At 54.4% G+C, this 17290-nt stretch overlaps 1 protein-coding gene across 1 annotated transcript; it reads right to left on the reverse strand.

The window, feature by feature from the left end:
- Positions 1-97: 97 nt before the first annotated feature.
- LOC107312514 (relaxin receptor 1-like) lies at positions 98-11824 on the reverse strand. The gene is made up of 18 exons (XM_015860018.2): positions 11577-11824; positions 9251-9394; positions 8487-8567; positions 8296-8401; positions 7903-7974; positions 7599-7670; positions 7214-7285; positions 6306-6377; positions 4857-4931; positions 4689-4760; positions 3369-3440; positions 3200-3271; positions 2973-3044; positions 2814-2885; positions 1532-1761; positions 1026-1436; positions 646-861; positions 98-373 (listed from the first exon to the last, which is right to left on the reverse strand). The coding sequence occupies exons 1-18, from the start codon at positions 11785-11787 to the stop codon at positions 204-206; spliced, it is 2292 nt and encodes a 763-aa protein (XP_015715504.2). The 5' UTR covers positions 11788-11824; the 3' UTR covers positions 98-203.
- Positions 11825-17290: the final 5466 nt, after the last annotated feature.

A 17290-nucleotide genomic window follows, 5' to 3' on the forward strand; every position in this document is an offset into this window, starting at 1 on the left:
TGGGCTGATGTCCCTGTGCAGAGCTGAGCAGTGCGGTGATGTGGTGCTGTGGGTGCGGTGGTTGGAGCCATCTGGTTGCATCTCTAGGTCACAGAATGCAGATGAACCTGAGAGCAACTGTGAAGATGCCCCCAGAGCTGAGCTGTGCAGGCAGTGCCCGGTGTGCCAGGGCCTGCTGGTGGTGCCAGGTGGAGTCTGCCTGCCTATAGCACCACCAGCATGAAGCTCTGCCGGGAGCTCAGCTCTGAGCGCCGGGTGTGCAGGCAGCCCTTCACCTTCTCCTGGAAAGGAGCCGTGGTGATGGTGTAGAGGATGGGGTTGAGTGCACTGTTGATGGGCAGGATGAAGATGACCACCCAGGATGTGATGGTGCCTGCTCCAACCAGGAAATGCCATCAGGCAGCCAGCCTCCCCCAGGGGGGAACACCCCATGCATGCAGCAAAATGGGGCAAAGCCACCTGCAGGGGCACAGCTACAGGGGTTCATGACTGCTGTCCTCTGCCAGGACCCACCCAGGGATGAGTGACGCTCCCCCCCTTCCCCTCACAGCCCACATTTGGGTGGGGGAGTTGGCAGCACCCACCCCAAGAGGCCCATAGCTGGGGATAGAGGTGGGCAGCAGCAGGCTTGCTGCAAGACATCACCTGGGATTTCCACCTGCAGCAGAGAGAGCAGCTTGAGCAGGAAGATGGGGATCCAGCAGAGAGCATCAGTGAAGACAATGAAGAAGAAGCGTTTGGCGATGGCCACATCCCGGGGGCAGACACTGCTCTCTGCTGTTCTGCAAGTGGTGATGCGGATAGAGTAGAACATGCCGGTGTAGGCAAAGACAATGGTGATGAAAGCTGCGAGGTTCAAGCCTGGAGAGAGGGAGAAACCTTGCTCTGAGAATGTCCTATGGAGCCAAGGCAAAGCAGAGCTGTGCCCACTTCCAGCAGTGAGAAGAGTGGAGACATCACTGCAGCCTCAACTTACCCTGACCCCGTGCTCCACACCCCATCCCCATCCCTGCCCAGGGCCTCACCCAGGTAGATGGTGGTGGAGAAGTCCCTGGCACTGGGCCGCTCACCCAGCTCAGACTGCAGAGGGAAGCACACCCCATTCCTCCCATAGTAGTTGCCAAAGGACTCCCTGCAGCACAGCGGCACGATGCTGAGCGAGAGGCCCAGCAGCCAGATGGCAGCCAGCACCGTGGCAGTCTGCTTCCTGCCGGCTCTGCGGTAGCTGAAGGGGAACACAATGGAGAAGTATTTCTCCAGGGTCATGTAGGTGAGGAGCAGCACAGACACCTCAGAGGATAGCATGGCCAGGCTGCCCACCAGCTGGCATGGCATGCTGGCCATCCAGCCCTGTGCATGCCTGTTGTATTCTCCCGAGTACTTCAGGTCAAAGGCACCAATGACAAAAAGATAGATGCCCATCAGGCCATCTGCACCTGCAGGGAGGCAAAGCATCGTGAGAAGGAGGCACCATGCTCAGCACCACCCACTGCATCAGTGTCCCTGCGCCCCCTGGCCCCTCCCAGCTCACAGCACAGGGATTTGATGGCCATGGTGTGTGCGCTGCTCTCCGTGACCACGCAGGACCGCATGCAGATGACACAGATGTTGCCCAGGCAGGTGATGCAGGCAATGACCCAGACGAAGACACGTAGGATGATGTTGGCCAGGAGATGCTCGAAGGAGGAGATGCCGTCGGTGTTGGGTTTGCAGCTGCGCACATGGGGCGCGGAACTGCAGTACTGGAACTTCTTGAAGTAGCTGCAGGGGGAAGGTGCTGGCTGCTGCCATGGCTGTTGCACAGCCATCCTGCTCCCAGCCCTGCCCTGCTGGGATGCTACTCCCCATCTAGGTGGAAAAGAGCCAGCAGGACCCTCACACTGCAGCCAAAAGCCTCAGGACCTCCACTGGAGGACAGCAGCACCTGGGAACACTCTTCTGCAGCTGCAACTGGGACAGGAGAGGGACTTGCAGAGCACAAGAGGGTTTGTGGTTTGCACAGTCACCACAATTTGCTTTGGATGCTAAAGAAGCCTGTATCCTTCACAAAACAGCCTGGAGGCACCCCGGTGCTTTCCTGGATCAAGTGCCACACACTTAAACCTGTGCTTGTTCTACACTGCTGGCTATAAATACGGAGTGCTTCCCTTCAGCCTGTGATTCTCACCAACATTCTAAAAATCAATCCCTTTTTTGAGTCTCTCAGCCTCCATTAGCAGGGATTCAGATTTTTTCCCCTGCATGTTATTTCAGATTAATCTTTTCAAGCCTTATAAAAGGCAATTCCATATAAGCTTAGCAAAACTCTACATTAGAAAATGACTACAAAACTGCCACGCAAGGCTCATTTCTGCTTAATTATAGATAAAAGGAGAGAAATGATTGCTTATTAGCCAGTCAGGTAGAAAATGTACCACATCTGCAGTCCAAACTGACCAATTACAGGAAGGAAGGTGTACAGTTGTCTTTCATTACAGGTACTCTAAAATGTGCATCTGCAGAAAAATCAATGATTTCTTGTTTTCTCCTTGCAAAGCACTCACAGCTGCCTCCTCGGCTGCATTTTCACCATGCCCATCTTGCCTGCATATCTCTGCTGTTCTCAGGCCGTTATCTTGGGCCTAAGCAAAAGACCTGGAATGGGATTGCTTAACCCTGGCTCCCAGTGCCCACCTCAGCCAGCAGAGCCCACCCTTCACACCTGTGCCTGGGGCTGCACAGCACCCTCACACAACATGCACTCCTCTGCAGTGCCACCCCCTTTGCTCCAGGGGGGCTTCTTGGTGTGGGATGCCCCTTCCTTTCACACTCACATATGGGAAAGGTTGGCCAGCCCACGGAAGGTCACGTTGTGGATGTTGGGGATCTCCAGCCCCTCCAGACTCCTGCGGGATGAAGGCAGCAGGGCTGGGCGCTGCCACTGAGTGCGGGGCCACAGTGGCACTGCAGGGTTGGGGCATTGTGGGACTCACAGGGACAGCAGCTGGGGCAGGCTCTCAAACTGGCTGGGGCAGACCTCTATCAGGGGATTGTAGGAGATGTTCCTGGAAGGAAACAAGGTGCTGCTGTTCTTCCCCATGGATGTGCTCAAAGGAGCTGGAAGTGAGGGTAAGGGGCCATGTTCCTGGCTCTTCCACAGGGCTCCCCACCCCAGGGCAGCACACAGCCCTGATGCAGGGGAGCAGTGTTCCATACTCACAGCTGCTGCAGGGCAGCCAGGCCGTGGAACAGAGATGGTGGGAGCTCATCCAACCCATTGAGGGAAAGGTCACTATGTGGTGCAGAGAAGTATTGAGGGAGGCAGTGGGACAACCACATGAGTGAGGGCCCCAGCCCAGTGCTCGGGGGCACAATGGCCATGCACTCACAGCTCTACCAGCCTGCTCAGGCCTGAGAACGCCCCACTCTGGATCCATCGGAGTCTGTTCCTACGCAGAATCCTGAGCCAGAAAGAGAGAACAGATGCAGCAGTACCGCACTCCAGCACAGGGCTGGCTGTGAGCACTCAAGGTGCTTCTGGGGCATCTGGCTCTGCTGGGCCCCCCTGGGGAGATGGGTGAAGATAAAGTCAGAGTAAAGAAGGCTTTCAGGAATCTGTTTGCTATTGGAAGCTCTCACTGGGGAAATAACTCAGGTGTGTGCACCTAGGGGATTAAATGCTTGTCTGGGCTTCTCTATGGAGGGCTGCATTACAGTCAGATCTCTTTGTCTTGGGAGACACAGAAGAACTTTCCAAGTGCTCATCCTCACAGTTATGGATCATAGAATTACTTGGGGTGGGCTCCATCTTACCTGGTCTGAACACCCCCAGAACTGGGGCATTCACAGCCTCCCTGGGCATCCTGGTTTCAGCACCTCATCACTTCTGTGAAGAATTTCCCCCTGACATCTAATCTAGACCTTCCCTCCTTGAGATTAAAACTATTGCCCCTTGTCCTATTGCTATCACCTCCCTCATGGATGTGGAAGAGGTGTTCAGGGAGTGCCCAGACCTGTCCCCAACGACTGAACAAAATGCACGGGGACTTCAATTGCACCTACATCTTCTCTTGCCCGTGAGGCAGCTGCTTTTCCCCTCTTCAGAGAATGGTGACAGCAGGACCAGAAAGCAGGCAGCATGTGGGAGCTCAAAGGGAGCCGAGAGCATTGTGCAAAGCTCTACCCAGAAGGAGGGGGTGGTCTGGGGCAAAGGTGAATTCTTTGCCTTCATCAGTGCTGGGGTGGCACCTGTGTGAGAGCCTGGAGCATTGCTCAGCCTCAGGCAGGAGGGGACTAAACAGAGCTTGTTGCTGTCTGACATACGGAGCCAGTGTGTGAGCTTTATGTGCTCCTCAGGGATATTTTTAGGGGCTTTGGATGCCAGCGGGAGGCTCAGGGCTGCAGGCCCTGTTGCTCATGCACCACAAGAAACATTTTCCATGCAGTGCCCTGCCTCTGACCCCATGGATCACAACAGCCCCTGCCTGCAGCTCCCTGCCCCACTGAGTACCCAGCCCTGCAAAAGGCTCTGGGGAGCACTGTTGGCCAAGTCCACAAAGCTGACTGCACTACTAATGCTGTTAACAAAAGCAGAGTGGAACCATTCACCTGGTACACAGCCTGGAACAGAGGGGGGGTCCCAGCTGACTGCTGCCCATCTCCCACCTCCATGCACCCCCAGGGGGAAGGGGGATCCCTAAAGTACTCACAGCACAGTGAGCTCACGGCACTGCTGGAAGATGCCCCCACGCACCGCCCGGATCCTATTTCCTTCCAGCTCCCTGCAGGGAATGCAATCACACTGCTGCTTCCCCAGCCTCATTCCAGTGCCCCTAGGAGAAATACCCAGACCCTGGCTGCCCCAGCCAGGTACTCACAGCCAGCTCAGCTTTGGTGTCTCCGTGCACAGGGAACCATCAGGTATCTTGGCCAGGGAGTTGTTCAGCATGTACCTGGGGAGAGGCAGCAGGGACAAGTGAAGTTGCAGTGCAGCCCACCCACATAGGATGCAGCCTGCTGCTAACACAGGACCACATAGGACTCCATTAAGACTTTCTGCTTGTGCATGGCCACACTGCAAGGCTGCTCACAGCAGTACCCAGATGAGCTGGCAGCACCTCCCTGACTGATGGAGCCTTGCACCCCAGAACTGCAGCATGAAGCAGTTCAGGCAAACACCTGGTGCATGCAGCTTAATTGCAGTGCAGAGCTTTGCTGACCTTCCTTGTGATGTAAGGATAAAGGTAAGGGTCACAGCCAGTGAGTGAATTAGTGCATCCCAGGGAGAAATGTGCCCAAAGCCAGCAGTGAACAAGCCGAGTGTGACGGGCAGTAAATGTGGATTTATAGCTTGGAATCCTTCTGGCATTTTTCTCAGCCCTTTTGCACATGCCTGCGTGCAGTGTTTCTTAGTGCACTTTTTGTGACCGCAGTTTATTAGTTTGTTTCATTCGTTAAAAAAAGGCAGAAGGATAAACACGCTGCGTCACTGAGCTGCTCCACTGCCTGCAACGTGGGAACACACAGCCTTGGGAACAGATCTGGGACAGGTCCAGGACACCAGGTGCCAACTGGGCATTGCAGAGCTCTGGGGGCACAGAACCTCCTGCCCAGAACCCTGCACCAGCCCTGTAGCCCAGCCATCTCCACATCTGCAGTGATTGCTGTCCCAGTCACTCTGCACCAGACCCCCAGGATCTCTGGTGGCTCCCAGCCACCTCAGCACCATACATCCACATCCCATCTTTTGGTCTTTTACAACCACCTCCAGCCCTTACATCTCCAGTAGAGATGGTGCAAGCTCACAGCAGCAGCTGTAGCTGTGGCTCTTCCCTTGCAGCTGCATGTTCAAGGATTACAGTTTAAAGCAGCCAGTTATATGTGAGCATACATACATGCATGTGTGCTCATTCATGCACTTTTTTTTCCACTCTGACAGCCAAAACTTCTCCCCTAACACTGACTCCAGGCTGCTGCCAGAGTTCCTGATCTGCACAGTGGACTGCGGAGGTGCAGAAGGTGTTGCAATCATGTTTAAGTGACTTCAAGATTACTTTTATGGCAGCCACAACATGACAGTTATCCTGTTCTTCCCTCTTGGAAGTGGGCCTCATAAGCAGTGCTTGGCTTGAGCCTGTCTGGTGTACAAACAACGCAGCACAAGAGAAAATGGCTGGCCAAGGCTGGGGTTCCACTTGCAGCACCACGCTGCCCCCAGCAGCTTCTGGCAGTGCAGGAGGTGGGCATCCCAGAAAGCCCAGAGCCAGGGCATGGTCAAGGGGTGCAGGAGGTACTGAGGTAACCCACAAGGGCTCTCCAGGACTCACAGGAAGTACAGCGACCTCAGCCCTGAGAATGTGGCAGGGGCAATCTGGGCAATCCTGTTGTTGTCCAGTATCCTGGGGGTGGGAGGAAAGAAAGGTGAAAGCAGGGAAGGGACTCTGGCAGCTCAGAGTGCGGTGCTGGGAGCCTATCCCATGGCCCCATCCCTGGGCTGGGGGCTACCCCACATCCCATCCCCTCCTCTTAGCTCTTGGCCCAGCTAAAGAGTTAGATCCAGCTGCAGAGCCTGGATTCCCTCACAGTCAGGCTCTGCTGGATTTTTCCTCTCTTCTGCTGTGAAACAATGATAAATTAAACACCCTTCAGGGAATTCAGGGCTGTGCCTGACTTCTCTGAAGTCCTCTGGTTTGTGTGCTCCACAGACCACCCTGCATGAGCTGCTCGTTGTTCTGCTTCCCTCTTTGATTTAAGGGACGGCTGAGCTGGTCCTGTGACACATCGGGAGGGAAGCTGGGAGCAGCACTGCGTGCTGTGGGGGGCACCCTGCAAAGCAGCCTCTGCAACCCAGCTCTGACCAAATGCAGTCTAAGAAAGCAAACAGGACAGAATGACATGGGCTGTCCTTTTTGTTTAAGAACTTTGTGGGGGTTGGAGACGGAACCAACAGCACATAGGGAAGGTCTCACACCGAGCTCTGGTGCTGAGGGTGCCCTGCACCATGCCCAGCACTGTGCATGCTCTATACCCACTGCCCTCTGCAGTCCAGCAGGAGCAGATTCTTCTCTACAAGAGAGAACTGCTTGGCTCCCACTACAGAGCCACAAGCTCAGCATCTCTGCTCCACCCCATATCACTCTCAGGGCTTTGGGCAGCCCCTGCTCTGGTCAGTGCCACCCCCAAGGAAACGGAGTCACAATGCACACGAGGAAGCCTGGAGCAGAGGGGAGCTTACAGCCACTCAAGGCGGTTCAAGTCCTCAAATGTGCGGGGCAGCAGCCGGGAGATCCTGTTGTGGCTGAGGAACCTGCAGACAGAGCAGGAGAAGCATTTTCCTCTTGTCTTGGTGGGGCAGCTCACGGGCCCCCCACTGCCTATGCCTGGGACAATCCCTGGTCACTTTGCCAGCACAGGGCCCTGCTCAGAGAATAATGGGCTGAGGAGGGCATAGTTAGAGCTAGAGGTGCCTCAGCTCTGTTCATCTTTCTCTCCCCCCCCCTCCACTCCAGCTTACAGCAGCTCGGTACAATTCCTGCAGGAGCAGCTGTGCTGTGCGTGAGGAGCTCTACATCCCACGACCCCACTCCCCCGGGCCTCATCATGAGGCTGCTCTTACTTACAGCATCCTAAGCTGAGAAAGTCCAGCAAATGCCTTGAGTGAGATCACACTGATCTTGTTGTTTTGCAAGAATCTGTTAAATAATAATAATAATAATAATACAGAACAGAAAGCAGATTGAAAGAGAATTGCTTCTTAAGGGATTCTGCAGGTCCCTGGGAAAGAGGGATGTGCCCCATGTCTGATGGAGACCCAGAGCTCCAAAGCAGAGGGAGCAAACGATGGAGCTGAAGAGTAGAGCAGAGCAGAGCCAAGCTACTTCCCTCCTCTGTGCAACCCCATGGGACAGAGCAGGCAGTACTCACAGCTTCCTCAGGCTCCAGAACCTGGTGAACTGGTTGTCCAGCAGAACGCGGATTTTATTTCTCTTTAGGTCCCTACCAGGAAAGTGAGAGAAAAAGAAAAACCACAACAACAACAACAACAAAAAAGAACAAAAAGTAGACCCAGTGATAAAAATACTAAAGAAATCAAATTCAGAGCCTCAGTCACAGGAGGACAAGGGAGCCCTGACTCTCTCTTTCCCCTGAAATACAAGTGCGTTGCAAGGCAGCTTCTGCTCATTAACACAGTCCTGCTCATTGTTCTCCGGGTGAGGATTTCTATACTCTTCTCCCTTCCCTGCTCTCACTTCACATACGTGAGAGGCACTGGGGGCTCAGTGGTGTTGGGATGGGGGGGAACCCTGTGGTACTCACAGCTGTGTCACATTGGGGGACATCCAGGGCACAGAGCTGAGGTTCTGTGCAGTGCAGTCCATGGCCCTTCCCCAGCATCGGCACTGCTTTGGGAACATCTCCAGCACTGCAGGACCAGAGGGGATATGCTGAGAGGGCAATGGGGGTGACCATGTGGTGGGGAAGGGATGGCAGTTCCAAAGGTGGCTTACAGCATGTGTCCACCTCGTCCTCTGTTCCACTGTTCCCAGCCAGCATGTCGCCCAGCACCCCCAGCCAGCCTGTGGTGTCCACTGTGGGCAGGAGGGCTGTCAGGCATGGTTGCCTCCCACAGTGCCCGGCAGCTCTGTATGATGGGAGTAGAATCCCACAGCCCCAGGTAGGGTGTGGGAAAGGAAGAAGACAGCAAGCTGGCTCCAGCCACAAGCTGGCTGTGTGGGTCAGAGTGAGCTTCATCCTACCATGCTATGTACCTCCAAATGCAACCCCAGTAAACTTTTCCTTCCATTCTTTCTCCCACCCCATCAAGCCTGTCCTGAGCCAGGCACTGCATCCACAGCTCCCAGCAGGCATGTTAGCCCAGTCTCTGGCTCTTTTATGCTTTGCTCCCCAGCAACCCTGAGAAAAGGCACAGCATATCATGCAAAGAAGGAAATTCACTTTGTTTCCTTACATCTGCTGCAGCCATGTGCTCCAGCAATTGGCACAGAACCCCCCATTCCTCTGCCTCTGCACACAGCCCACACAACCCCAAGGACTGCAACAGAATGGGTCTCCTGCACCAGGAGGGTCCCAGACGGGATCTGTTATGTTGGCATGTATTACAGTGCCAGAATCAGGACACCACTGTCCATGATTCTTGCCATTGCTATTGCTCCCAGGAGAGGCTGCAGTTCTGCCCTAATGCCCTCATGGTCCCAGCTCTTGGCATTTCCAGCCCAAGGACTTCCCAGCTTCCTAGGGTTTTGCTAATTACCACAGTTCTCCTCATCAGCACCGTTGTCGCAGTCGTCCACCCCATTGCAGTGCAGTGCCTGGGGCAGGCAGACAGAGAGGTTGCCACAGGGAAACTGCCCCAGGGGACACACGTACACATCCCTGGAGGGAGTCAGAAGAGGGTCTGCAGAGGGAAGAGGAGATGCTCAGTATTTGGGGGGTCTACATCCTGCCATGCACCCACTGGTCCCTGTGCCGCCTTCCAACCCTCAGCAAAGGCGCTTCTCCCTCTGGGTTTCCCTGATGCCCACAGCAGACACTCTCCCACAGGCAGACATCCCTCCATGGACAGACATTCTCCCAATGCCTTATCCCAGCCCTCTGTCCCACCACAGTGCACGGCTGCCTCAGGCTTCCTTTCTGCCTAGCCCCTTCTGTAAAAGCCATCGAGGTACCCAGCTCCAGGGCCCCGTTCATTAGCATCCTGCAATTATCCCTGGCAGAGGCATGCCTCAGATCCAGCTAAACGTTTCCACACCTGCTTTGATCAGGCGCTGGGAAGTGGCAGCAGGCAGGCACCAGGAGGGAGCAGGGCTGCATGCGGGGCCCAGCCTGTCACTCAACATTTCCTTCAGCTGTCAGCCTATTAATGGCTAATGGGGCATGCTATAATTAAAAGCACTTTGTCTCACTTGTGCACACACACTCATCAGCAAACACTGAGCCTTCACCACCTAAGTCCTAAGAGGGGGACAGCAGTATCCCACAGCGGGTTGCAGCCTCACTGGCCATGGTGAAGTGCAGGAGCTGCTCCTGTGTTGACCTGGCACAAAACAGGACCTGACAGGACAGAGACATGGCTGAAGGACCTCACAGTCCCTACTGCGGAGAGTGTTTGCATACGGAGCTATGTAAATACCGAGAGAGAGGAGTTTATCCACATATATATTTACACACATAAACAGAGGCAGATGCTGTTTTTGAAGGAAGCTGAAGGTCGCAGTGGAACTGATGCTCCCCAGCCCTGGGTTCTGTTCTGCACTAACCAACCTGGGGCTGGAGGAACCAGTTACTGTGTGAGGGAGAAATCAGGCAAACGGGGAGAGATGGGCAAGAGGTGAAACAAATGGACAAAGAACAACAGGCACCATTTGTGCACCCCCTGCCCAACTCTGGGAAAAGCCAGCCATGAGAGAAAGTGGCCAAATTTAGCTGGGGCTGATCTTGGCATTTGCTGCATCCCTGCAGGGCCACACAGGCCTGTAAACGCAGCCCACGCAGCCCCATAAAACGGCTGTGACCAAAATAGAGTGCAAAGCCAAAGAGAGGCAGCCCCACAGCTGAGGCCAATTGCTCAGCCCCAGTCCACACACACCACATTCTTCCTCATCGTGCAGCTGCATCCCAGGGTCTGCACGCAGCTCTGTGAGGCTGCAGCGTGAGTACCAGAGGCACAGGGTGAGAACTTTCCACTGGGGAGCCCACTCATTCCAAAACCAAACCAAAGTCCTGCTCTGCCTTCCTTGCACTCGGAAATGTACTGAAATGTATTGAAATTCTGGAAATCCAGAAGGTAAATACTCTAGGAGCTAACCCACGCAGCAAAGCAGCTTGACTTACATCTACATAACCTCTATCTGCAAGGAGAGCCCATTGCTGCTGGTGCTGCACAGGATGCGGCCACCCCATGCTGAGCATCACAGCATCCCACCGGGGCTGAGACCCAGCTCTGCTGCTGGCTGAGCCGTGCCCCCAGCGCTGCTGTCAGAGCCGCCCCGGTAATTAACTGCGCACCGGGCAGAGGCCGACCCTCTCCTCCCCTCCCACAGGCCTTTAGAGAAGGAACAGTTTGCGTTGCCATCGACAAAAGCAAAGCACAACAAATGAGCCTCAACGGAAATACCACAGTATGCCTGGGTGCTTGGCGTACCCCTTCCCAGCTCCCCACAAAAGCACCTGGTTTTTGTACGGCTTTGGCTTTGTGCACCACTCCGTCCCCAGTCAGACCGCAGCATTAGCACTGCCCTGCACCTCCCCTGCTCTGCTCCGTGCTTGCTTTCTCCCAGCTAAGGGTCAGAGGCACAATCTGTGGTTGTCTCTGGGGTTACCTATCTATGGGGTTATAATATGTGGGTGTCTGGGCAGGAGCACGACACGGAGCAGCATCAGCAGCCGCACAGAAAGCACTCCTCGAACCCAGCATTCCTCCTCCGCGCGGCTCGGCTCTCTGCAGGCAGCACCGTGAGTGCGCCGGGCTCTACACCCAAACCCTGGGACACAGCTGTCCTTGAAACCCCCCTCCGCCCCCCAGAAGACGGTCCACGGCCCTCCCCACTTCGAGCAGCAGCCGCACCGCACCCACGTACCTGTGGCAGCGTAGAGCAGCGAAGGCAGCACGAGGAGGAGCAGCCACATCGTGGGGCTCCTGACGCTGAGAACGTGCTGCTGTGGGAGACAGAGGAGAAGAGTGGAGATGCGACCGGTCCTCTCCTGCCAGTAGTTCCCAGCAGTGCACACCAGCACTGGGGTGCTGTACGTTGTCAGTGCTCTCTGAAAGCCATGTGCTGCACTGTGCATTGCCTGGCCGGGGAGGCTGGGAGCTGAGGAGGAGGAGGAAGGCGAGGAGGAGGAGAAGGAGGAGGAGGAGGAGGCAGAGAGCTGCTTTCTCTGCACAGGGAGTTGGCATTGCAGCCCGTGCTCCTGCCCACTCCATGGATGCCCCAGTGTGGGGCAGGGCAGCCCCAGACCCTACATGTGACGGGACTGGAGGTTGTTTGCTAGGGAACCACTCCCAGCACCTTCAGGTCACTGCTGCTCTCACTCAGCTCCCAGGAACCAGCAGGCTGAGCTGCATCACCAGCCTGGGCTCACTCTTGGGAGGAAGGATGGGCCCTGAGGAGACACAGCTGTGCTACTGGGAGGGGGCCTGGTGGCCTCACCATAGCTGTGAACTCCATGCTCAATTCCTCTGCCATCAGTGTAGTGAACCTCCTCAGAATCTCCTTTCCCAGCATTTCTCAATGCTCATTATGAGTCCAGAAAATCTGTAAGTGCGAAACAAATACAACCATTGCTGCTGGAAGGCAAATCTGCTCAGGATGCTAGAGCAGCTCTCTCACTTTTCCTCAGCTGCATGACGTAGGTGTATGAGATTAAATGATGAACACATTCCCCTCTTTATCTGAGTATTCTTATTAACACATTTAAAACGTATCAATAAACTTGTCAAAATCCTCACTGACACTTTTAAAACAACCCAACAAGCGTTCCTATCAGCACTGAGCAGTTGAGTGTAAAGCACATTGCCTCCACCTCCAGAGCCCAACACTGTGAGGACGTGGCTCTGACCCCAGACACTGAGCTGCTGCACTGGGGGGCTGCACAGCCCCAAACCTCCCTGCTCCTACTGCTGTCACTGAATCCCAGGAAGGGTCTGGTGGGATGCAGCCCCGTGGTGACATCTGTGCCAGGATGTGGGGAGCAGACTGTGAAAGATCACATAGAGCATTTGTGGTTCTAAATCTGATTTGTTGAAGATCGAAGGGTGCATTGAAGCCAGCAGCCGGATAGATTGAGGCGTGTTTCAGGGTCTGACAAAATTCTTCTGTGCTTTAACTTGGCTGTAGTTATAGCAAGGACTGCCCAGTGACAGGAGGCCATCCCCATAGAGGATGGGAAACAGAAATCCTGTGAGCAAGCAGCAACTGAAGAAACTGGGCAAAGGCAAGAAAGGCATTTGCAAACTGATGGTGGCCAATTCCCTCTTCCCACCAAAGGCAGTGGTGCCTCCTCTCACCAATCCTGCTGGGTGTTCCTACAGTCCCTCCGCTCCCCCCAGCCCTCAGCTTGCCTCTCCTGTGGCTCTCCAGGCTGTCAGCATCCTCACACCACATCTGCATTCCTTTGCAGGAGCTTTGTTAATGGGCCAAAGCATTTCTCCTCACACCCTTTGGCAGCAATCTTTGTCCAGATCTTGACTGTGCCTCCCACTAACCACCAAGTGATGTATGGGCGCTGGAGGCTTTGGTGCATGCATTAAATCTCTGTAAAGCCCAGCAATACGATACAACAGATTCCCAGACGGCCCAGAGAGGTCTTACGCAATGGCACGGCGTGGATTTACAGCCGGGGTCAGAAGCCTGACCTCGCAGCACTGCGCCTGCTCCAGCCCAGCCTTGCAGCGAGCATGTCCTGCTAGCAGCCCTGTCATCTCCCCAGATAATGTTACTTCTGAGCAAAGTGAGCCAGATTTCCTTCCACTTTGTTTTTCACTGAGTTTTCTCCCAAGCCAAATCCATTGCCTCTCGCTCAGGCCTGACTTCTCCAGCACTGATTTCCTTCATTTGCTGGAGATGTGCCTCTGCTGTGTCCACATTCTCACTACCAGCATTGCTGGTGCCAAGCTGCTGCCTGCCCTGCCCCCATAAGCAGCAGGGAGTTGGGGATGCTGCGTCCCGGGTACCCAGAAAGATGCTGTTAGCAGAGGTACCAAAAGAGGCCACAGCAAAGGAAAGCCCAAACTCATCCCACAATGGCTCCTCAGTGTGCTGGGTGCTGTTTTTTGGTTAGGCTCTTTGGGGTCTGCAGTCCTGCTTTGCCACTACACTGTGATGTGCTGCCTAAGACCTGACTCTCCTCCATGCACAATGAGCACACGTGGGAGTTGATGCTGTGCCTTGAGCTTCCTGGAGCAAATTGCCTGCAGCTCCTGTGTGGTGCACGGTGTTTCCAGTGCTGCAATGTGCCCTGAGCTCTCTGTCAGCCACACAGCAATTAGGGGAACCTAAACACTCCTGATGAGAAACCTTTTAAATAAGTCTGCACCAGAGCTGCAAGCCCAAGTGTTTCTGCTCAACAGATGAACCAGAAAGTCATTAATTACTCTGTGCTGGAGCAGATGTTTCAGTGTTTGAAATTGCTGAGGAACTGCATCACTGTACAGTTGGGTGCCGAGAGATGGACAGTGGCAGTGCAAACATGGCCTGGTGTCAGATGTGGGACCAAAGCAGCCAAGGGCCAGGGGAGCATCCTACAGACCTTAAAGGTCATGTGAGCTTGAGGGGACACAGCTGGGGACTTTAGTTCACAAACTGAATCTGACATTCAGAAGTGACATCCAGAGCCCAGCAGCATATCAGGTCCTGGCTGGGTGTGTGGGGAGGCTCTGGGGGGCAGCATAAAGGCATTGAGCAGGCAGATGTCCTCCCACTGTCCTCATCCCCTTTCAGGCCCTTTCCTCCCCCACCCCCACCAGCACCTCTCAGCAGTGCACTCGGATGGGGTTTGCAGCTCAGCTCTGTGCGGCAGCCGCTCATCCACAGGCAGTTCCCAGCACCCAGGTCAGAGGCTCTGGACAAGGTTCAATTGCATTGCAGTGCACATTATTTATATCTGTGCTGCTACGGGGCATTGTTCTTGGAATACCATTTTATGATATGTAATAAAGAGGACTTGCAGCACAGCTTGCAGGCTCTCACAGCACTGAGCCCCAGCACATCAGAAACCCCCACTGCCCACACCTCTGCTCTATGTGAGATGCTTTCCCTCTTTAGAGTTTAGCTGCTGGTTCACCACTTGACAGATTCCTCACTCTCAGATTTTATCCCCCTTTTTCTGTCCTTTTGTGCACTGCTGTGGTGTAAAAGGAAGAGAAAGAGATGGAAAAGGCTACTTCGGGGCTTCCGGTCTTCTCACCACCCATGGATTGCTCACAGAAGCAAGGCAGCACAGAGACAGGGCCCCACACACCTGCCTGATGTGCACTCACTGATGTGCATCCCCATCCTGGCTCCTGACAGCCTTCCCTCCTCAGGCTGATGGTAAATCCTCTGCTGGTTTGGAGGGAAGTTTCCTTCTCCATGCAAAACAGCCATAAATCACTTGTTCCTGGGCAAGAGCCCCGACCACAAAATCAGAACAGAGGGCGTGTGCCAGGGATCATGGCTGAAGCCCACCCTGGCACAGGTCACTGCCAGGCTCCTCTCACTGCCCTGTGATGAGGTGAGGTCCAGAGTTAGGCTGGGCAGTGCCTGCCTTTGTCCAGAGCACTTGGCCTGACTGCAGTAGGGCTGGATTGCTTGGAAGTAATTGTTGGTCTGGGGCCATTAATGTGTTTCTCCATCCAACAACAGCACAGCCTGCTGCCCTGCTCCCAGTCTGGGAAGCTGTGGATGCATATCTCAGCAGAGCAGCCTCAGCTCTATACTTTTATATACTGACCCAAGCCTTCATCTCACTCATGTGGGCCAGACCACAGCTCTGCAGAAGTGGCTGCACTGTCTTACATCACTGTTGCTCTTCCAGCAGTGCCAGAATCATGCCAGGAGGCCAATTCCTGGCAACCTGGGAAGGACCAAAGGCCCACAGGAGCAGGGCACTGCTACTTAGATGTGGCAGTGTTGGTCAGACAAGGACATCTGCAGCTAGAAAAGATGAGAACTGTGAGCATTTCAGCCCCGATTAGACTGCACAGCCACTGCATTTCTCCATGAGACATGCCTGGGGATGGGCAGCAGGAAGCTCTTTCCCTTCACATGCGAATCCACACAGAGCTTCCTGCTGGTTCACACCCTTCCTACTCATTATTACTTTTGCTGGAAAGAGAGATGTCACCATTTCTGCCTAGGACTTCGTGGGAGTGAGGTCACATCTCCTTGCTGGTCAGGGCCTGGAGTGGAAGGAGGAAACAAAGTCTTCCTAGGAACACCAGCAGGTAATACTGTGCTCCTTAGTGACATTCAGGCTGAGGGTCTGGCTGACTCATGGACATTGTTAACTCCAATCTTGCAGGAGCAAGGAGGTAAGGTCTGATGGGAGCTGCAGCCAGGAATGGTGCTCTGCCTGCCTCATTCCCCCTGCAGCCCCAGCCTGGAACTCTACTCTGGGGGCTTTGCTTGGAGCATTCAGGTCTGTGTTCTTCACAGCCTGGAGAGCAGCATCTCAGCTCCCACAGATCAGAAAGAAGGGACCCTCTTGGCTCACTGTCTGGGAGCAGATCAGCAGACAGAAAACCCAGCACCTGCTGGGGAGGGGAACTAATTGCTAAAGCTGCTCCAACTGGCATTCTCTGCAGCTTCTGCCATAGTCTGTAGACTTACCTGCTTCTTTCTTCCGCAGAGCCTTGCAGAATAAATCGCAGGAAAATATTTGGGCCATCGAGGTCTTTGCTTTCTAGCTGTCACGCTGAAGTGGTGTGAAATTGCCAGCCTTAAAGCAGACAGGTTTGATCAGCACACCGTGTTGTGGTGGATTGTAGACACAAATACTGAGCTGTGCTGCTTTTTTCGGGTTCACAGCCTCTATTTCTTTACGCTTCCTCATGGATGCAGCTTGCAGAGCCTTGCAGGAGGGTGTTTGGGAGCCATTGCAGTAGAAATGCAGATTTTCTGCTCCAGGAGAAGAATTTTCTCCTTGAAAACCACAGCACTGCATGAAAGTTAGGCAACCTGGCCTTTACCAGGTAACCCCCCTGGCTTTCTGGAGACAGTTTCCTCTTGCCATTGCCTAGTCCTGTAAGTGCTCACAATGTAATGCAGGCACTGCCCTTCCATTCATACAGTCCTCTGCTGACAAAAGTCTCCTGCGTGTCACCAACATCACTTTCTCCCCCTCCAGTGCCCCAGTGACAGCTCAAACTCTTATTCTGCCTGCACCCCTTCCACCTTCCATCCTGTGTGTGCAGCAGGAGAGGGCTCTGACACCCCCAGCTCTCCCAGCATGTCTGCATCTCTGCTCCATTTCTTGTTTGTTTTGCACTCCAACCACTCCGCTGTTCCTCCAGGACTCTTCTGCTGCCATGGCTGCTACAATAGAAGGGAGCGATGTGAGAAAAGCTTTCATTCCTTCTGGGAGCTGCTGGAAGCAGGCAAAACCCCGCTGGAAGAACTGTGCAGGGATGAGCCCTCTCTGCTGCCCTGTGACTCTTGGTGTAAGGCGCTGATCACACACACAAAAAAATCATCCAGAAAGGCCTGCAATAGAATTCCTCAAGAGCTGCACAAAGGTCTCCAGGCAAAACCAGGGCTTGAAAAGAGCTTTATGTTGGGAAGGGAGTCAATTGGTTCCCACTTGTCTGGCTGGT

The sequence above is a fragment of the Coturnix japonica genome, chromosome 4 (assembly GCF_001577835.2).
Source record: "Coturnix japonica isolate 7356 chromosome 4, Coturnix japonica 2.1, whole genome shotgun sequence".
In the NCBI taxonomy this organism is placed as follows: Eukaryota; Metazoa; Chordata; class Aves; order Galliformes; family Phasianidae; genus Coturnix; species Coturnix japonica.

What these genes read in the sequence shown, in the direction of transcription:
- LOC107312514 (XM_015860018.2), bottom strand. Translation starts at nt 11,787, where the DNA reads ATGCACAGTGCAGCACATGGCTTTCAGAGAGCACTGACAACGTACAGC. An exon ending in TCCCCCAATGTGACACAGCT is followed by an intron (nt 7,975 to 8,295) that starts GTGAGTACCACA and finishes CTTTCCTGGTAG; the next exon opens with GGACCTAAAGAGAAATAAAA. An exon ending in CTGGCTGCCCTGCAGCAGCT is followed by an intron (nt 3,045 to 3,199) that starts GTGAGTATGGAA and finishes GTTTCCTTCCAG; the next exon opens with GAACATCTCCTACAATCCCC.